The sequence below is a fragment of the Bufo bufo genome, chromosome 3 (assembly GCF_905171765.1).
Source record: "Bufo bufo chromosome 3, aBufBuf1.1, whole genome shotgun sequence".
Lineage (NCBI taxonomy): Eukaryota > Metazoa > Chordata > Amphibia > Anura > Bufonidae > Bufo > Bufo bufo.
The window spans coordinates 235,058,064-235,080,161 of NC_053391.1; the positions used below are offsets into that span (position 1 = coordinate 235,058,064).

Below are 22,098 nucleotides of genomic sequence, written 5' to 3' on the forward strand. Positions count from 1 at the left end.
AAAATTTAACCCAATAAACTCTGCTAAGTCTGTGTGTAGATCCACAGGATTTCAAAACGGCAAATATGTATTTGCAGAAATCTAGAGGACACCGTACATTCACTGTGTGAACATGCCCTTAGTTGCTTTTGTTGGTTTTTAATAATTATTATAATGTAACTAAAAAGACGGCCCCAAGGCTGAAGATGGTATACATCTGCGTATATACAAACTTTAATTTCTTGTCCTACTGAGGGGAAAGGCTGCTTGGCTGCAGTTGATTATACGAATAGCTTTTTGTGCGTCTGTATTATAAATGTATAATTTACAGCTACTGGCAGAGAAACTAGTAGGTATTTTAAAGGGTAACTATATATTTTATTTTACCATTTAGCTGACAAAATAGGCTCCTGAAGTCTGTCTTTAGTGCTTTGGAATCCGTAGACCCATACGCTGCTGACATGTCAGCGTTGTACAGATTCTACTTTACCTCAGACATAGGGGCCACAGTGAGTGCTGTACTGGCACATCACTGCTCTTGCTTGTCCCTGCTCCACTCGGCTGAAACCTGGCATCGCACATTGGTACTGACGGGCTATGCAAAGCTTTCAGTGGAGAAGAACAAACACAGGCAGGAGCAGTGATGTGCTAATGAGAGCTCATGCCTGTGCCCGCTTTGCTAAAAGCTCAGCATAGCACAACAGTGCAGGGTCACCTACATCGATGTGCTATGCCAGACATCGGTGGAGCAGGCATGTATGCTCCTCCCAATACAGTGCTCACTTTGTCCCCCATGCCTGCAGTACAGTGTAATTCTTACACCGGTACACCCCTGACATATCAGCGGTATACTGTTGTATGGATAGCCCTATAGACACCCTGCACTTTGGGAGCCTATTTTGTGAGTAAAATTATTAAAATATAAAATATATTACAAAAATGAATTATAGAGTATTTAGAATTCTTTTTAATGAAGTTTACTAACTAAATGGTCTGTATGATTTAATATGTAACACAGCTACTGGCAGATAAACTAGTATTTTAACAATAAAAACCAATTAACCTATTACTAACCCTTCTTTTTAAACATTAGGAATTGTTACTCAGAGTCCAACAACAACGGAAAAGGAGACTGAATTGGGAGGTAAAGCTCAATGCTATTGGCTATACAAAAGAATAACTAAGCCTCAAAATATGTCTGTATGGATAAATGAACTGATGACATTTGACTTATTTCTCAGTGAGATCACTCAAAGGGGTGACAATAAAAAATTATTTAGAAACGACACCACTTATACGTACTTCACTGATCCTCTGGCGCTCCTGTTGCGAAGTGTCCTCATCTCCATCTACTTCCTTGTGTCTTTCAACACAGAAAATGACCACTCAGCCAATCATTTGATGAAACAGGCAACAGTTGTGGCTAGTGATTGGCTGAACTGCCATTTCCTATTTGTAAAGAGGAAGTAGAATTTGGGCAGAGGACAGGAGCACAGCGGGGGTTCAACAAGTTGAGTATGATGTTTTTTGTTTTTTAAATTACAACTAGACATCCCCCTTTTACCCCTTCACACATTATTGTGTACATGATAATGTGCAAGATTGTATGAAGCGGGCTGCTCTGCTAAACCCGCTCCATACATGGCTGGTGCCAGCTGTATAATACAGCAGGATGCAATGACCAGGATGGGTGATAGCGCCGAGCCTGGTCCTTTTAACCTCTCAGATGCCACAGTCAATATCAATAGTGGCATCTGTGGAGTTAGGCAGAGGGGCCTCCCTCTGCCGTCCGATCAGACCCCACATAGTGAAATTGCAGGGCTCCAATTGGTTACCATGACAGCCTGGGCCTGTAAATGCCTGTCATGGTTAACTGCCTGTAAAGCCATGCATAAGACATTGCTCAGCAGGCAGAGCGTCAGAATCCCATAGACCATTATAGTTCTCTAATATGGTCTATGGGACAAGTGATCAGAGGATTGCAGATTCTAGCTCCCTAAGGGGTTAGAAGTTATGTAAAAATAAAATAAAAAATTCTAATTGTCCCCCCTTTCCCAATTATACATATGAAAATAAACATTAAAAAAAATATAAATGCCAAGTATTGCCACGTCCGAAAATGTCTGAACTATTAAAATCTAAAAATATTTTTCCTGTGCGGTGTACTCTGTAACGGGAAGAAAAAAAAACCATGCGATTCACCATTTATTAATCGCCTTATCCTCTTCTCCCCCCCCAAAAAAAAATATTTAATCAGTGACCAAAAGTTCCCCCCCCCCCCCCCCCCAAAGTTAGTAAAACAAAAACTATACAAACCTGTATTGACCTGCACAATAAGGGTGTCCTGTTATTTTTAGTGTACAATGGACAAAGATGCATCAAAAAACTTGGCAGAATTGTGGGGTTTTTTTCAGTTTCACCCCACAGATTTTTTTTCCCTGTTTTCTAATACAACACATGGTAAATTAAATGGTGCCATTAAAAAATACAACTTGTCCTGCAAAAATAAGCCCTCATATGATTTTGTGAACTAAAAATGTATGGCTCTTGAAATGAGTTAAAAATGGGCTTAGTTATTCTTCAGGTGTATGGATAAGATCTAGTTCTGCATGCTAAAATCCACTGCTAACATTGCAATTACCTCCTCTCCTATTGGATGCTTTATACATTTGTGATTGGTTCTATTTCCATCCTTGTCGTGGTTTGTGCATTCATCCTGCTTTAGCCCTATGTAAAAATCTGAGTAATTTCCTAACTCAGTCTAGGACAGCTCAGGTTTTTACATACTACTCAAATCTAATGTTTATTTGCATCACTGGAAGCAACTCAGTTTTGCTTGTCCTCTAAAAGTACAAAAGTAATCTGTGGAATATGAAAATTGGTTTCCAACCTTCTGTAACAATTGCTTTACTGGATGAAGTAACAGTTGATTCTTCTGTACTATTTGGGAGCACGCGCTTTGTAAAATATATGCAACAAGCATAGCCTGTGAATTTCAGTAGAAAAACCCACCTATCAAAGCCATATTTGTTTAATCCTAGGCTCAACTACCACGCAAAAACCATCAACTACTAAGGGGAAAGATGAGAACAATGGAGGTAAAAGTCAAATGGCAAAGGGATGAATATATTTAAGTGTCTCTATTGTATCAACTGGGTAACCTCATTAAAAGAAAAAAAACAATTCTAGTCATTTATACACGTCTGTGGTTCAGTAGTTCGCACTGCTGTCCTGCAGATTTTAGATTTGCATCTTAAGACCCCCATACACAATAGAGTATTGTCCACAGAATCCATAATTCTTTTGTTCTCCTTGAAGATCGAGGTGTCTGGCAGCGGTTTTCTCCGCTCTCTCCATTAACAACATGTAAATGCTAAACCGAACCTAGCGTGTATGTCTGATTCTGAACATACAGAAGAAAAGGCCAACAGCTATTAAAGGTGCATGGACACCTTTTACAAGGGCAACATCTTCATGCCTTTGTTATAAAATCATATAGCAAATGTTGCTTTTTGCATTAAAATGGAAAACAAAGGCTAAGGTGACTCTTGACTTGTACACACTGACTTCTGACTGACCCCTCCCTGTCTGGGCCTAACTATTTATATAAGGGCTTCCCTAGCTCCCTCTACAGTCTAGGAGGAGGAATTACACCCCTAATAGGCCTGGTACTCAGGAGATAACATTAATAAAATGACAATTATACATTAAAATGACATATAAAATACAATAACCATGTCCCACAGGAGGTGGAGAACAACGTGGCCAAATTGACCCTTGTGTAGTGCCCACCTTTACCTAGTGGGACACTACACTATTACCTAATGTGTATAGGAAATAATAAAAAGCTGGGTTTATCTTGCCTATTCGCTGCTGACACCCATTATTAATCTGCTTATTTGACATGTAAGGTACATGAGTAATCTGTGGATTCCATTCTCTGCGTATCCTGTTGTTCTGATGGATAGCTTTTTGAATGGCGTAAGATTGGATTCTTGTCCTGTTTAGTGGGAATAGCTGTGTCAAATAAATACACAAAACATTTTACGGTATATGCTTTGATAAGTGGTTTTTCTACTGAAATTCAAAGTCCTGTTTATTTAACCCCAGGTTCAACTGTTACTAAAAACACGACTAAGCAGAAGGATGAGACGACTGGAGGTAAAATGGAAATTATTACACATACAGAATAGATGGGTTATTTTATTACAGTTTATAACCAGGCTAACAAAATAACTATTATATTAAATGTTAAAAATATAAATCTGAAGTGGCACAGTGATTTAGTTGTTAGCGCTGCTGCTTTGTACCTCTGAGGCCATGAGTTTGACTAGGGCTACATTTACTTGAAGACTTTAAAGCAACATCTTACTGCATAAAATGGCAAAAATAAACACGACGAACAATGCTTTAAAAAAAATGCTAAAAACTGCAAAAAAGGATGTGTGTGAAACCACCTTTTAAAGGTAAAAAAAAAAGATAATTTCTTTTAACAAGAAGATACAAGTTATGGGATTACGGAATATAAGTTTACAGGTTAGAGCCCATTCACACGACCATATTTTTCTTTCTGCATTCATTCCGCAATTTTGCGAATTGAATGCGGACCCATCAGTTCAATGGGGCCACAAAAGATGCGGACAGCACACCGAAACGGGCCTCTGAAACAAGCCTAATGTTAGCTGGGGGTCTGACTGCTGGGACCCCCTCATCACAAGAAACAGGATCCCCAAGTCCCATGAGTGACTAGAGCAGTAGTGCTCATGTACGACCCCCGCTCTACTTGCTTTTTTTGGGACTGCAGTGTACCGCAATCAGGTCTCACCGGCAGTCGTGTAAAAATGAATTGAGTGGTAATCACATATGTGCACCACCATGTCCGCAATTCCGTTCTCGAAAATAATAGAACATGTCCTATTCTTGTCCGCAATTGCGGACAACAATAGGCATATTGTATTATAAAATGCGGAACGCACATTGCCGTTGTCTGTGTTTTGTGGATCCGCAAAACACCTTACGGACGTCTGGAGCCTAAAGGGGTTAAATATTCATAATCGGCAATGTCAACAATCTCGGATATTGCCTCCTGATGTCTGCTTTGTAAACCTCAGAAGCTGAACCCCTGACTTCTACCTTACATGTACAGTTCTCGTCTTTAAAGGGGTTTTCTGGGAATTAATACAATTATTCATATTGTACATGTTTACCCCTGATCCAGTCATATTTCTTTATTTTTATTTGCCACAGGTCCTTGAGCATTTGTATTCGAAATGTTTCTTTTAAAGAAACTCTTGCCAGGAAAATCACTCAGAAACCAGGCACAATGCCATGTACAACTAGCTCAGTAGGATGATACCATCTCATTTGTCATTTTCTATGCCTGTTTTAGGCATAGAAAATTATCTAAATCTATGCTTGCAAAGGAAGCTGGCATAGATTTAGGCTGGCGGTGGATGTGCTTTAGTTATATAGAGCAAAAAAATCAGTGGGGCCAATTATAAAAAAATTATACCAACTTTATTTCAATAATCTATATAAAATATGGAGAAAAAAAAAAGGCAAGATGGAAAAAGATGTACAGAGAAGCGAGGGGCAAAACCTCAGAGGACAGCCATGTTACTCCGCAGAACTGTGATAAGTCTCCAGATACAAGGCTATACACTGTGCCTCACATAAAATGGCCATAAATATCTAAACAGAAAAATATAGCAACAGTGGTAATAATATACATCACCCACCCCTTTAAGGGATTATGCTGTTTACTGCCAAATGAGCTATAATCACCATTTGATATGAGGCACACAGTATAAGACCCAAAATAACTATGTGAAAAAATACATACCAAGTGGATGAGAAATAACCAACATCCAACCTCAGTATGTAATATAGGCATAATATAGACAATGTGGCATAACGGTGTAACCATAGACACATTATACAAGGGACGTACCTGAAGACATGGTCTGACCAAAAAAGAGGTAAAAAGCCCCAAGCCGCAGGTCTTGGTCAGACCATGTCTTCAGGTACGTCCCTTGTATAATGTATGTGTATAGCCTTGTATCCAGAGACTGTTATCACAGTTCTGTGGAGTTGTATAGCTGTCCAATGATGGTTTGCCCTTCGCTTCTCTGTATAATTTTTTTTTCCATCTTGCCTTTTTTTCCCTCCATATTTTATATATATATTATTGAAATAAAGTTGGTATAATTTTTGATAATTGGCCCCACAGTTTTTTTTTGCTATGACATTGTATGTTGTCCCAGGTGGAGTGTAGTGTTGTCGGCGTTGGACAGAGAGGTTTTGTAGGTTTATAAGTTATGTAGAGACCAGCGCCTCTACATAATTTAGGCGCATCAAGCATCAGCGCAGGATTATTAAGCCCGGCGTCTAAAACGCTGATCTTAATAAATTACGGCAATTATTCTCAATATGATAAGAATATAGACTTTTTCTATGGGTTAGGTGAAAGAAAACAATATCTGAACAAAAAACCTTGAAGTTTCTCCCAAGATTCAAACCTGGGATCTCTACATGCAAAACCAAGCACTTATCACAAAGTTATAGGATTACCACATAGAGAAGATGTTTTTTTCTATGCTAAGAAGCTAACACATATTACTGGTGTTTTTATAATAATACATTGTGTGTGTGATTAAATTAGTAATATGTATATTAGCTTTCTGAGAAGATCTTAGTGTAGTGAAGCTATAGTACATACAGTATATGATATGTACATGCTAGAACACAGCTCTGCCCTCAGCATGCTGATGTCTAGCCCTGTCAGTCAAGGGGAGGGGGGGTGTGCAGAGCACAGGGGTTGTTACAAAGCAGTGCTCAAAGGATTCAGCCCCGCCTTCTTGTGCTCCAACTCGCTCTTTTGCATATGAATAAATGCAGATATCTCTGCAGCTGTTTAGTATACAGATGAAAGGTATTGTTTTAATCAGCATGATGAGCCCTACCAGGCAGTGTGTCTGGTTTAATAGGGTTGATCCTAGTGACAGAGCCTTTTATTTATCTAAAATCAGAAACCTTCTATAAAGGGGACCAGTCAGCTGCCACATGCTGCCTTCACTGAGGGCAGCATAGTGTAAGGACAGACCCGCTCATTTCAGCAATCTTTTGATGCCATTTAGTACTTTTAGATTACTAACCTGCTGATGCCTGTCACGCATGCCAGCGCTGGGAGAGGGAGGAATCCAATGCCACATGCTGCCTCCGTCTCCAGACAATAATATTAAATTTCCTGTTGTGCATAGCAAAGAAATCTGTCAGTCATTGTCCAGAGGCGGGCAGCATTGGACCTATCTCTCTCCCTGTGCTAGAGTGGACTTCGTCAGGTCAGTACTGTAAGAGTATTAAATGCCATCACAGTAGTGACAGATCGCTGAAATCAGCAGGTCTGTTACTACAATATGCTTCCCTCAGTGAGGGCAGGTGACAGGTTCCTTTTAGGGCCAAAATTCAGCCGACACCTGCGTGGTGTCCGCTTCCCATTGTTTGTAATGGGAGACAGCTGTGTCCACTTGCGGTTTAGCTCCAATTAATGGGGCTAAACCAAGAGCAGGTCTACAACATTCAAAGCCATGCACATAATCAAAATCTGCCATGCAAAGATACTCTTAAAGAAAAAAAAGATTTACTAATGTGTCAGCGTCTAGAACTTGTCGGGCACAATTTTGGTAAAACTAGGGTCTCTCCTTTCTCATGTGACTTCATATGAAAAGGGTTTAGTATAGTTTCTATAAAGTTAGACAAAGGGGGAGATTTATCCAAACTGGTGTAATGGAAAACTGGCTTAGTTGCCCCATAGCTACAATCCGATTCCATCTTTAATTTTTCAGAGAAAATCAAAGGTGTAAATCTGGTTGCTGTGGGCAACTAAGCCAGTTTTGCTTTGCACCAGTTTGGATAAATCTACTCCAGAGTGTCCCTCCCACGTTTTTCATTCAGTCTGAGCCCCTGTGATAAATCTGGTGCAATCTAAGACGGCCTAAGCTTGCACTATCCATAGCATTACTAAATCTGCTCTTATTTTTTTTTTTCTTTTAAGAATTTTGATTCACACATTTGTTTTCTTTTTTAATGTATTTCTTTTCTAGTTGTGGTAAATTGGTATTTACAGTCATATGGAAAATATTTTCTGAATCTATAATATTCACTTCATTTATCTGTTCTGATTTGTTTTTGTTTTTTGTTATAGGGGGAAATAACACTGGTGCTGTCGTGGGTAAGAAATTTTTTATTTATTTTTTGCCAGTCAGTATACAGGTAAACATTTAATGCATTGCTTCAATGATGTTATTTTTTTGTTTCACAAAGCAGCTTCATTTAGCTTTGTGATCTTTTTATATCCATAGATATAAGTAAACGTATTTTAATGTGTGAAAATAACAGTTTACATTATAGCAGGAGCCTCTGTATGTTCCACTTCTCCACGACTACTTATAAGCTGCCTTTAAAATGTGTGACGTAAAAATCTGAAGAGCCTACAGGATGTTTGTGCAGATTTGAAAGTAGATTGCAGTGGACAATGCTGTGTGTTGTGAATTATTTCCTGGTTTTCCTCAAATTTTCTCAAAATTTTTCAGTGTGTGAAATCCGCATAGAAGTCTGCACATTCCAGGACCCTGCAAGAAGATTTTCTTACAGAAATGTTTCCTTCCTTGAGGCCAAGGGCAGCTCAGAATGGGTTAACATAAAACGTTAAAAATGGGTTACATAAATTGGATTCGCCCCATAAAGGACCCTACACAATAAACCTGATGTGTTTTATGCAAAGCAATACATTTATTAGGGAGGAATAAGTATGTGCTGCCTTTGGACTCAAGTCAAAAAAACATTTCGGTAAGCAAATTTTCTCTTTCCTTATCGTTCTTCAGGCAGCACAGAATGGAATATGAAAAGCAATACAACTTAAGGGGGTAGAAATAATTGCGCTTGAGACCACTCTTCTGCTGAGGGCTGAATGGCTAGCGGCAACCAGGTTTAATCTGTAGTGTTTGGCAAAAATGCAGGATGATGACCATGTTGTTGCTCTGCAGATTTGATCAAATGAAATTCCGCCTTTCTCCACCCATGAGGTTGCAGTGGATCAAGTGGAATGACGAGAACCTTTCAGATTAATGGTATTCTTTGATATCTATTCAGGTACCCTATAATTACATCACATAAACCAAGAAGAAAGTGGGTTACCTTTTAAAACATAACTTTTAATAATACATAAAACGCCCATAGGTGAATAAGTGCAAGTGCAATTTAAATGAGCAGGGTACAACTTACCCCAATTTAGTGGGTTTGTTATAGTCTAAGGAGGGGATAGGATAGGGGGGAAAGGGGCTGTTGGGTCTCTGCCCCTACTATGCACCCTAAATATAGGATCCCTATCCTAGCCACCGCACAACTGCTATACCGTCCCTATATGCTTCCCTGAACAGTGCAGTGACTGCCCAGCTTCGTCCTGAAGGGGAAGGGAAGAGGGGGGGTAGGATACCCTATGTCACAAACCCACCTCTGCCAGGTGTTGTGTACCCAGGTCCCTGGGACACAACCACTCTAACACAACGCTTGAATTAGAAAAACAGTTTGTCCTGCATATCCAAGAACTCAGGCGTCACAGACCATGTGAACACCCATATTCAGTTGTCTGAATAAATGCTGGAATCTACAGTCGTGGCCAAAAGTTTTGAGAATGACACAAATATTAGTTTTCACAAAGTTTGCTGCTAAACTGCTTTTAGATCTTTGTTTCAGTTGTTTCTGTGATGTAGTGAAGTATAATTACACGCACTTCATACGTTTCAAAGGCTTTTATCGACAATTACATGACATTTATGCAAAGAGTCAGTATTTGCAGTGTTGGCCCTCCTTTTTCAGGACCTCTGCAATTCGACTGGGCATGCTCTCAATCAACTTCTGGGCCAATTCCTGACTGATAGCAACCCATTCTTTCATAATCACTTCTTGGAGTTTGCCAGAATTAGTGGGTTTTTGTTTGTCCACCCGCCTCTTGAGGATTGACCACAAGTTCTCAATGGGATTAAGATCTGGGGAGTTTCCAGGCCATGGACCCAAAATGTCAACGTTTTGGTCCCCGAGCCACTTAGTTATCACTTTTGCCTTATGGCACGGTGCTCCATCGTGCTGGAAAATGTATTGTTCTTCACCAAACTGTTGTTAGATTGTTGGAAGAAGTTGCTGTTGGAGGGTGTTTTGGTACCATTCTTTATTCATGGCTGTGTTTTTGGGAAAAATTGTGAGTGAGCCCACTCCCTTGGATGAGAAGCAACCCCACACATGAATGGTCTCAGGATGCTTTACTTTTGGCATGACACAGGACTGATGGTAGCGCTCACCTTTTCTTCTCCGGACAAGCCTTTTTCCAGATGCCCCAAACCATCGGAAAGAGGCTTCATCGGAGAATATGACTTTGCCCCAGTCCTCAGCAGTCCATTCACCAAACTTTCTGCAGAAGATCAATCTGTCCCTGATGTTTTTTTTGGAGAGAAGTGGCTTCTTTGCTGGCTTTCTTGACACCAGGCCATCTTCCAAAAGTCTTCGCCTCACTGTGCGTGCAGATGCGCTCACACCTGCCTGCTGCCATTCCGGAGCAAGCTCTGCACTGGTGGCACTCCGATCCCGCAGCTGAATCCTCTTTAGGAGACGATCCTGGCGCTTGCTGGACTTTCTTGGACGCCCTGAAGCATTCTTAACAAGAATTGAACCTCTTTCCTTGAAGTTCTTGATGATCCTATAAATTGTTGATTGAGGTGCAATCTTAGTAGCAACAATATCCTTCCCTGTGAATCCATTTTTATGCAACGCAATGATGGCTGCACGCGTTTCTTTGCAGGTCACCATGGTTAACAATGGAAGAACAATGATTTCAAGCATCACCCTCCTTTTAACATGTCAAGTCTGCCATTTTAACCCAATCAGCCTGACATAATTATCTCCAGCCTTGTGCTCGTCAACATTCTCACCTGAGTTAACAAGACGATTACTGAAATGATCTCAGCAGGTCCTTTAATGACAGCAATGAAATGCAGTGGAAAGGTTTTTTTGGGATCAAGTTAATTTTCATGGCAATGAAGGACTATGCAATTCATCTGATCACTCTTCATAACATTCTGGAGTATATGCAAATTGCTATTATAAAAATTTAAGCAGCAACTTTTCCAATTTCCAATATTTATGTAATTCTCAAAACTTTTGGCCAAGACTGTACACCTCAAATACACCATAAAACAACCCGACGCGTTTCTCTGGTCTTACCAGTTCATCAGGGGCCTTGACACATTGGTGTTAGCAGAGGAGGGGGTCAACACAAGTGTAGAAAGATAGCACACAGAAACCAGTGACGATAAATGTCTTGGTATTAATGTCAGTTCACAACCGCCCAGTGTATTGGCGATGTACAAATATGCCAAAACTACATAAGGCGATTTCAAGCAAAGAGATTACTTGTCTTAGGAGAGACAGTCAGTGGACATGTTCCCAAGATTGCAGGCCTAGCGATATGTTTCCCGCTGACCCGGCAGCTGGACTCCGCGTATGGCAGCACCCTCCTTAGACTATAACAAACCCACCTAAATTGGGGTAAGTTGTACCCTGCTCATTTAAATTGCACTTGCACTTATTCACCTATGGGCGTTTTATGTATTATTAAAAGATATCTTTTAAAGGTAACCCACTTTCTTCTTGTTTTATGTGATCAAGTGGAATGAGCTTTGATAGATCATGGCAGCTGTAAATCCTGTAATCAATAGCAATATTTGATAGTAGTTTGAATCTACAGAGCTAGAGTAGACCTGTTGGCATCTTGACCCTTTCAGGAACCATGAAGTTCTAGGAAGAGTGAGTTGTATTAAGCCTCATTCACACGTCACTGTTTTGATCAGTGATTTCCATCAGTGATTGAGAGCCAAAACCAGGATTGGAACGTCCACAGATATAAGGTGTAATGAAAAGATCTGCCCCTGTTCTGTGTTTAGAGCCGCACCTGGTTTTGGCTCACAATCATTGACCAAAATACTGACTTGTGAATGAGGTATTAATCCTTAGACCTAACACTTTTGTCTAGAAGCTACTCCAGTTTAAAGGGAACCTGTCAAAAACATCCCAAGCCGGCAGCAGTTCCTGAGAGTAACCAGCAGCATGTTTGTAATGATAATTTTCTTCCTGAAGGCAGATGAGGCAAAAGCTGTAAAAACGTTCTTTAATCCCCTGCCGGCGCGCTTCTCTAGTCAGGCTTCAAGTCACGCTAACCACGCCCCCTTCTCTGTGATTGACAGCGCTTATGCACGACAGTTCGGCTGGCTTTGCTGAACTGCTGGCTGTCAGACATTAAGCCTGAGTAGAGAAGCGCATCGGCAGGGGATTAAAGAACATTTTTACAGCTTTTGCTTCAACTACCTGCAGGAAGAAAATGATCGTTACAAACACGCTGCTGGCTACTCTCAGGTACTGCTACCAGCTTGAGATGTTTTTAGGAGGTGACAGGTTCCCTTTAACTACTCCACCCTCCTCCTGGAGTGAGACTGCTCTTTAAAAAAAAAATGAACACCCATGTGTCTGTCGTGTCGCAGCATGCCACGTTGCGACACCATTGAAATAAATTACATAAAGCACAATTTTCTTGTTGCTCTGTAACCCTAACTTAAATTGGAACACATGAGGAAGGGAAGGATTCTGAAAGCTATTTTTTGTGCACCAATCTGTCAAGATCTTCCAAATCTAGCATTGGAAGTAGCAGAGGAACATATTTTCTTTCCGTGTCTGTAGCATTTTTTTTGCGGACCGTATCCGATACCATTAATTTCAATGGGTCCGCAAAAAAAAGTTACTCCATGTGCATTATGTTACCATATGTCCGTTCCACAAAAGAATTCAGACTGTTCTATTAGGGGCCAGCTGTTCCATTACGCAAAATACGGATTGCACACGGACGTCATCCGTATTTTTTTGCGGATCAGTGTTTTGCAGACAGCAAAATGCATACGGTCGTGTGTATGAGCCCTAAGGCTAAAGTTCACATGGGCAAGATCAGTAGCGGATTACTCACTGCTAGAAATCTGCCGCCAAAACCGACTTGTTAATTTGATAGTTGATTTAGCGGAGTAACGCTGCATGTGACTGCAGGAAGAAAATCATCATTAGAAACACACTGCTGGCGGTTTGGGTGGTTTTTGACGCTGACCGGTTCCCTTTTAAGTATACGTTCCGAGAGGGAATCGCAGATATGTAAGAGTAATATCTATACACCAGATAATTTTTTCTGAAAGATTCCAGTTGAAAAAATGATGTATCTACAGCTAAGTGTACTGAATGTGGGTAATAGTGTTTTGTTAGCTTGTTAACTATCTGGCAGTATACTTAATATTTGATAGCATTGCATGGAATCCTAAGTAATCTCTTTGGTATGGTGAGCAGGGCAATATGAAAAGGCTAGCACTATGAAACTTTAGAGCAGCGATTCTCAACCTGGGGGTCGCGACCCCTTTGGGGGTCGATCGGCCCTTTCCGGGGGGTCGTCTGAGGCTTCCTATTGTGGGTCGCCTGCACAACGGCAGCGGCCCCTTATCCTCGCGCACAGGAAGTGATGTCCTATCACTGCCTGTGCTTGAAGGAGCCTGATGTCTGGACGGGTAAGTCGGGCCGCCTGTCTGCTGAGGTCCGAGTTTTTTCGTTAATGACACCGCCGCTGAGCACCACTGCCACCAATGATTTAATTGAGCCTGGCTAATTTTATTTTAATTATTTGGCTGAGCAAGGCTTAATTTATTTGGGGGGACATGAAGCACCGCTGATTTATTTATTTGGGGGACCCTGAGCACTTCTGATTTATTTGGGGGACCCTGAGCACCATTGATTTATTTATTTGGGGGACCCTGAGCTTTAATTATGTTCAATTTGTAGCAATAAAAATACATCCTGCATATCAGATATTTACATTACAATTCATAACAGTAGCAAAATTAGTTATGACGTAGCAAGGAAAAAAATGTAATGGTTGGGGGTCACCACAACATGAGGAACTGTATTAAGGGGTCACGGCTTTAGAAAGGTTAAGAACCACTGCTTTAGAGTCTTCAGCAGATACACAATTGCAAATCAAGGCCTGAAACCTAATTTGAGCTGCATTTTATGGATGCAAAATTCAGGAATACTGAATAATAATAATAGACATTTATTGCAGTAGTAGTTTCTGAAGTCCTTTTTAGGCGAGTGAGGCCAGTTTCACACAGGCATGGTGTGTCTGGGAAACGCGCTCTGTGTGATGGCTGCATTTCCCAGACCAAACACTGCTCCTGTGATCAAACTCACAGCATCATACCGATTTTATGATTCTTTGAATTCCCAGAACCACATAAATATGTTCATATAGAAGAGAATAGGGCCCATTACTGATCTCTGTGGTACCCCACTAGTAACTGTGACCTGATCAGAGTATGTACCATTAGTAACCACCGCATGGATTTCTATCACTTAGCCACTTACAGATGGAGCAGGGTTAGCACTCCAGCTCTTAACTCAAATTTCTTAACTCATCGCGTTATCTTGAGATAAAAGCAATTGAAGGTGTTTGCTTAGATTAGATAACACAACTCAGAAATCTCAGAAAACAGGAGTGTTAACTCTACTCCTACTACTTTATCTACTAACCTTTTTTGTGGCTCAGTATTGAATGGTTTGCAAAAATCAAGATATATCCCATCCAGCGACTGACACAAGTCCAGACTAGAACTTGCAGATGTAGCTGCCATTTTGCGTTAACGCAACAAAAACACATTACAGCTATGCAACAAATGTCATTAAAGTGATCATCCTAGAGCAGCTGGTATCAAAATAGCACTGGCTACATCTGTACCTCATAAAAATTGGTCAGATTAGCTTGATAGGACTGATCCCCCATACATCGATGCTTATACAGAGTTAAACCCTTATTTTAATTTAGATACTCCAGGATAGCACCTCTTAGAAAACCTTTAAAGAGGACCTTTCACCTGAAAATGAAAGTTAAACTAAAGATATAGCCTTACTTACATGCCCCCGGTATTGCTTATTCAGTCATTCATTTTTCAATCCGTGCCCCCGTTTGTTGCCTTGTATGCTAATGAGCCATTCGGCTCAACTGGGCAGGCCTTCAAAAGTTCTCCCGGGCGTGTCATTCTTCTCCCTGGCACAAAGCGTATCCAATCGGCGCACTCCGCTCTTAGCCAGGGAGAAGACGCTCCAGTTCTCGCGAGATGGCGCCGATTCCGGATGGATGAAATCACTCCAGTTCTCGCGAATCTCGCGAGAACTGGAGTGTCTTCTCCCTGGCTAAGAGCGGAGCGCGCTGATTGGATGCGCTTCGTGCCAGGGAGAAGAATGACACGCCCGGGAGAACTTTTGAAGGCCTGCCCAGTTGAGCCGAATGGCTCATTAGCATACAAGGCGGCAAATATTCCGGGGGGCAGAGCGGACAAATGGGGGCACTGATTGAAAAATGAATGACTGAATAAGCAATACCGCGGGCATGTAAGTAAGGCTATATCTTTAGTTTAACTTTCATTTTCAGGTGAAAGGTCCTCTTTAAACAATTACCCATAATAGAGGTTAAACTTAACAGCCTAGAATTTCCAGGCTCCCTTTTTTTACCCCCTCTTTGAATATGGGTACCACCTATGCCATGTGCCAGTCCTGTTAAACAGACACTATCATTATAAAATCCTTAAAGGGTTGTGCCACCATTAAATGTTTTAGTTGTGAGATTTCTTTCTTTATACCACTAGAATAGTGCCACCTGGTGTTTAAACTATATAGTAACATGCACATCCACATACTGAAGTGGTCGCACATGCTCCGTTCCATCCTTTATCTACCATCAGCTCTATATACTGTAAAGGTGTGAAGGATTTATGGAGAGAGCAGCAGCAGATAGAACATGCCCCCTTAGCTGCCAGCTTGAAAAGAACAGGAGGAGCTCTTGATCCATGTGAAGTACAGGGCTGTTTCTAGCTTTGTTAGGCTACTTTCACACTTGCGTTTAACTTTTCAAGTGTTGAGATCTGGCAGAGGATCTCAATACCGGAGAAAAAGACAAAACTGAACAGAACGGAATGCTCCAAAATGTGTTCCGTTCCGTTTGGTTGCGTTTCCAGCAAGCTGCAGCTTTCTGTATGGCATGGGATGTGGAGCAATACGCATGACACAATGCAAGTCGATGGTACCAGATCCGTTTTCTCAGACACAATAGGAAACGGATCCAGCCCTATTGACTTTCAGTGGTGTTCATGACTGATCCGTCATTGCTATCTTAAAGATAATCCAACCAGATCCATTCATAATGAATGCAGATGGTTGTATTATCCGAAACTGAAAGTGTGAAAGTAGCCATAGAAACAGATTGTCATGTACTATATTATGTATGATATTCCTTTACATCAGTCATGACATAACTTCTTTAAATATAAGAAATAAGGTTCAATCTATTACCGTATATTACTTATTTCCATCAGGATACAGGGATGTATGCCATCTGTACCAGGTGATTTGTTTATTTCATCTTTTTACGGAGGTGCTGCACTTTCCTCTCAATACATTCGCTTAAATGGGTTGGCCACTTTCTGGCTACTTGTGACCAATGTGTATGTATGACTATATGACACTTGCTAATATAGCCTTTCTTGACATTTTGTGCCGTTTGCTATATTTCATAAGCTATCTCTACTTGTTGGGCAATTCTTCTGTTCTGTCTACATAGAGGTCTTGTCCATAAGATGGCTGCTGATGGAGGGTCTCCGCCTCTTCTATTCAAACACACTGCATGTACTCTAAACTCCAAACAGCGCAGGTGCAGATTGCAAGGGAAGAGTATTTGAATAGAGGTGACATCACTTGAGGTGATTTGCCTGGTCACATGACCCTCTTAGCAGCCATTTTATTGATCATTTCTCTGTGTGGCAGCACAAAAGACTTGGCAATCAAGGGAGGAATACTGTATGATATATGAAATATAGAAAATGGCACAGAATTTCCACAAAGACTGTATTCGTATGTAATCATTTTACAAACACAATGGTCAATAGTAAACCGAAAGCGGCCAACCCTTTTAAACTCCCTTTCTCCTCATCACCTTCTACAACTCCTCCCTTATCACCTTTTAAAGGGCCAACACATTCAGTTTTAACGTTTATACCTTTTATATATCTGAAGAACATTTTTAGGGTTAATTTTACTCTGACAGGGAACCTTTCTGTCTTCATCGTGCTGCCTTTATCTGTATTTACTTAATTTACTTTAACTTTATTTAGTCGGCTTCGCTGCCTTCTGGTTCTCCTTTTGTTGTTTATTGCCCCATCACATTTTTTATATATCCATTATTGCCTGTTCCTAACCCATTTGTTTTTTTAAGATATTAACCTCACACAGCTACTGTGGGAACATTTTTGTTCAATGTCCAAGTGTAACTGTTTTTCTTGACTAATGAGTATTGAGTACTTTTTAGTCAAGCACATAAACGTGCATTTGTATGTAACATGGCTGTATTTCTTTTAAGGAGGAGTTATCGCTGGAATTGTTGGAATTCTGGTTACAGCAGCAGTTATTTATATGTGCTGGTATAAGAAAAGAAAAGGGTGAGATTCTAGTATGAAAATGTTTTCTTAATATAGCTTCAACAGAGTAGAGTAAAATAAGTTTAAAATATATTTTTTATAGTATCTCTACTATGTTTATAGACAGCTCCTGCAGGCAGTGGGCCTAGTGCAGGGAAGTCGTGTTATGATTTCTAATTGCCGCAGTTTCAGCTGTACTGTATATAGCTGCGGCATACGTAGACAAGGAAGCCCCAGGGAATTTTAAATGCCTCTGCTATCTTGCCCTTTTATAACAATATATTAGGCCCCTTTTAACACCATGTGTAGCATCAAAGCCTTACTCCATGAAAAAAAAGCTCCAGTGTTCGCCTGTTAAATGTATGCCTAATGAGCATTCTTTTAGCCCCGGGTAGCTCTCAATATGCATGGTGTAAATGACATGTTAATTTTATTCTGCGGTCAGTACTACATTTTTATAGCTTTAGTTATGCTGTTTCTCCATATAACTTTTTTTTTCCTAATTTTTCCATCGAAAGGGCTTTGAGGTCTGTTTTTCTGCAGGGCGAGCTAATGGTTTTATCACAACAGGTTTGGGGTACATACAACTTTTTAATCGCTTATTGGTAATTTTTGGGGGGGGGCAATGTTGGCAAAAATCTGGCCTTGTTTGTTTTTTACAGCATGATAAATAATGTGAGAAACTGGTGAATCCTGGTAGTTTAATGACTCTTTAACGAGAACCTGTCACCTCTCCTGACGTGTCTGTTTTAGTAGCTACTTGCATTTCCCATGCAATATCACTTCTAGGCACACTTAGGCCTCATTCACACACACACACACACACACACGTGGGTTTTCACGGACCGTGGTCCTTGAAAATCCATGTATGTGTGAATGAGGCCTTATATAGCACTGACATACTTCTTAGTGTATTACAGACATTAGCTGCAAGGCACCAGTGCTAACCACTGAGCCACTGTTCTGCATATTTTCTTGTAGATATGTTGTGCCATAACTCAGTATTTCCTGCTGAAGTTTATATATAAAGGTATAATTAGTTGGAAGTGATGTCCCTGCACAGTCCAACACTATACCTGCATACTGTACCTTTTTATTAACAAACTTTTAGTAGGAATAATAGTGGAATGGCACAACATACAGATGTAACCCACATTATTTTGACACAAGCTGTGCAAGGGTGGTCATTTAAATGGGTTGTTCACCCCAAGGGCATTTCGGGCAGACCTCCTAATGTGGTCAAGAGATTTGTTTCATTACTCTAAGGCCCCTTTCACACGGGCGAGTATTCCGCGCGGGTGCCATGCGTGATGTGAACACATTGCACCCGCACTGAATCTGGACCCATTAATTTCTATGGGGCTGTTCACATGAGCTGTGATTTTCACGCATCACTTGTGCGTTGCGTGAAAATCGCAGCATGCTCTATATTCTGCGTTTTTCACGCAACACTGGCCCCCATAGAAGTGAATGGGGCCGCATGAAAATCGTAAGCATCCGCAAGCAAGTGCGGATGCGGTGCGATTTTCACGCATGGTTGCTAGGTGACGATCAGGCTGGGGACCCGATCTGTATTATTTTCCCTTATAACATGGTTATAAAGGAAAATAATAGCATTCTTAATACAGAATGCAAAGTAAAATAGTGATGGAGGGGTTAAAAAAAAATAACTCAGAGTCCACTTGATTGCGTAGTTGCGGATCTCTGTCTTCTGTAATGTTGAGCTGCCGGCTAAGGACCTGTGGTGATGTGACCATGTGATTGGACCATGTGATAAGCACAGTGACGTCACCACAGGTATTTTGCCAGGTCCTGAAGATAGAACAGAGACCGGCAGGTAAGTTAACTTTTTTTTTTTTTAATCCCTCCATCCCTATTACCATGTTATAAGGGAAAATAATAAAATATACACAACAAAACCTGAAGTTCAGTGATGAAGTCTGGGTTTGGGTCTGGGTACCAAACATGGCGATTTTTCTGCCGCGCGTGCAAAACACATTAAAACGCTTTGCAGTCGCGTAGAAAAATCGCATTCTACCGCAACGCACCCGCATCTCATTGGGCCCTCACACGCCACGCTCGTGTGAAAGAGGCCTAATATATTTTTGTTGCGTCAATGCATTAAGCCTGTCAAAATAATGATTGCTGCATCTGTAGATTTATAGCATTCATGTTCTCCTGAATTGTCATTTCATGTGAAATACAGTTTTACTAAAACAGAAAGGTCCTCATTTTTTACTTATGCCCTGTATCCTGCCTTACCTATTGTGAGAGTCATTCTTAACTGCTCTCCACTGCTCTGGTCCTGTGTGCTGGCTTATGCTCGCCCAGCTTCCAGGCTTGTTTTCTTCCAGCTGGATATGGAACTGGTCATCTTCACTGTTGAAGCCATTCATTTGCTGCAAGCTACATGGCATGAGTTAAAGGTGTTTTCAGATAATGCATCAATTTTAAGTGGTCATTGTACTTTCAACAAACTTTGCATAAATCATTTTTTGTAATGTAGTGGAAGATGCTACTTCCTCTCCCCTCCTAAGTAAGTTCTCTGCTAAGCCTGTCTTTAGAGACCAGATGGACTGTCAGCTGACAGAAGTATCAGATTACGTGCTGCCCATAGAAGTTTATGGAGGGGTAGAGAGTGAGCTAAAACATTTTTTTCTGATAATATATATTATAAAGTTTCTCATTCACATGAACTATTGATTTCTGCAAAGTTTAACAGTACAGTGAGCATTTAACTCTTTTGCTACTAAACATGGCACTTGCTCGCACAGGCATCATTTCTAGTGACCCACAGCTAATGACCGGCAATGATTGCGATCATTAAATCCTTTAGATGCTGTGATCATGTGTGATCTCTGCGACCAATGAGGATGTCTGTATTAGAATTCAATACGCTGGGTCTTTCTGAAGAGACCCAGGGTATTGGAGCTCAATTCTTATTTTGGCCAGCATGTGGCAGGCTAACATAAGAAATCAGCAATTCACTTATTACCATGCTCCTGTATGGAGTGTGGTAATATTGAATAATAAGTCAGTCTCCTAACCTCAAACATGATCTACAAAACCATAAAAAGTTAGAAATTTAGAAAGATATACAGGTGAAACTCGAAAATTAGAATATTGTGCAAAGTTCATTTATTTCAATAATGCAACTTAAAAGATGAAACTAACATATGAGATAGACTTTACATGCAAAGCGAGATATTTCAAGCCTTTATTTGTTATAATTTGGATGATTATGGCTTATAGCTTATGAAATCCCAAAGCCACAATTTTGAGGTACCCTTTGCTCAGGGGATATGGATTAATTATCTGACTAGAGTGTGACACTTTGAGCCTAGAATATTGAACCTTTTCTTAAAATTCTAATTTTAAGCTGCATTAATGCAATTGCTTTTAATTTATTACTGAAATAAATTGACTTTTGCACGATATTCAAATTTTTCGAGTTTCCCCTGTGTGTATATATATATATAAAAATGTAAATCACTTTTCCAAAGAATAAAAATATAAATACATAAATAACAAAAAAATATAAACTTTGTGGGCATAACTGTGTCCAAAAACGCCTGTACTATTAAAATATAAAAAATATTTTTCCAATACGGTGAATGGCGTAACGGAAAACAGGGTCAAAAAGACTGATTCGCTATTTTTTCATCACTTCTCTTACCCCAAACATTTTTTATAAAATGTGATCACACACACTCCAAAAAGTCGCACACACTCCAAAAAGGTATCAATAAAAAATACAGATCGTCCTGCAAAAAAGAGTCCTCACACTGCTCAGTACATACTATAAAAAAGTTATGGGAGTCAGATGGTGATGTGAAAAAAAATATATATATATTTTTTCAAAGTTTTTTTTAAATTTTATTTTTACATGATTATAAAAATAGTTTTGCCGCTAAGGGAACACCGTAGGAACAAAACGCGTAAAATGCTGGAGGAATCAAATTATTATTTTTTATTTTTTTTAAATTCCACCCCATTTAAAATTTATTTTCCCACTACATTGTATACCATATTAAATGGTGGCATTAGAAATTACAACTTGTACCGCAAAATAAAAGCCCGCATGAGAATATGTGAATGGAAAAATAAAAAAGTTATGGCACAAGGTAGATGAAAAATGAAAAAACCTCCAGTATCCAAGGGGTTACAGGAGTTGCCGGAGTTATTTTAAAAAGCCAGCAAAGTTATTAGAATAATAATTAAAAAAAATTATACTAACACTCTGAACCCCCCTGTTCTAGCACTGCCACTCTTACCTTTTCTTCTACTGCAGTGATATCATGCTTATCGACCACAAATGACCACTGCAGCCAGTAACTGGCCTTGGGCTCTTTCACACCTGCGTTATTGTCTTCCGGCATAGAGTTCCGTCGTCGGGGCTCTATGCCGGAAGAATCCTGATCAGGATTATCCTAATGCATTCTGAATGGAGAGTAATCCGTTCAGGATGCATCAGGATGTCTTCAGTTCCGGTACGGAACGTTTGTTGGCCGGAGAAAAT

The 22,098-nt window shown here is 40.2% G+C and overlaps 1 protein-coding gene across 1 annotated transcript in view; it reads left to right on the plus strand.

The window, feature by feature from the left end:
• The window catches only part of LOC120995070 (membrane cofactor protein-like), a 98,223-nt gene that overhangs the window by 65,412 nt on the left and 10,713 nt on the right, over positions 1-22,098 (plus strand). Inside the window, exons 8-12 of the mRNA XM_040424053.1 lie at positions 1,073-1,123; positions 3,021-3,077; positions 4,090-4,140; positions 8,183-8,209; positions 17,522-17,600. Coding sequence (XP_040279987.1) covers positions 1,073-1,123; positions 3,021-3,077; positions 4,090-4,140; positions 8,183-8,209; positions 17,522-17,600 — 265 coding nt within the window. The remainder of the gene's footprint in view (positions 1-1,072; positions 1,124-3,020; positions 3,078-4,089; positions 4,141-8,182; positions 8,210-17,521; positions 17,601-22,098) is intronic.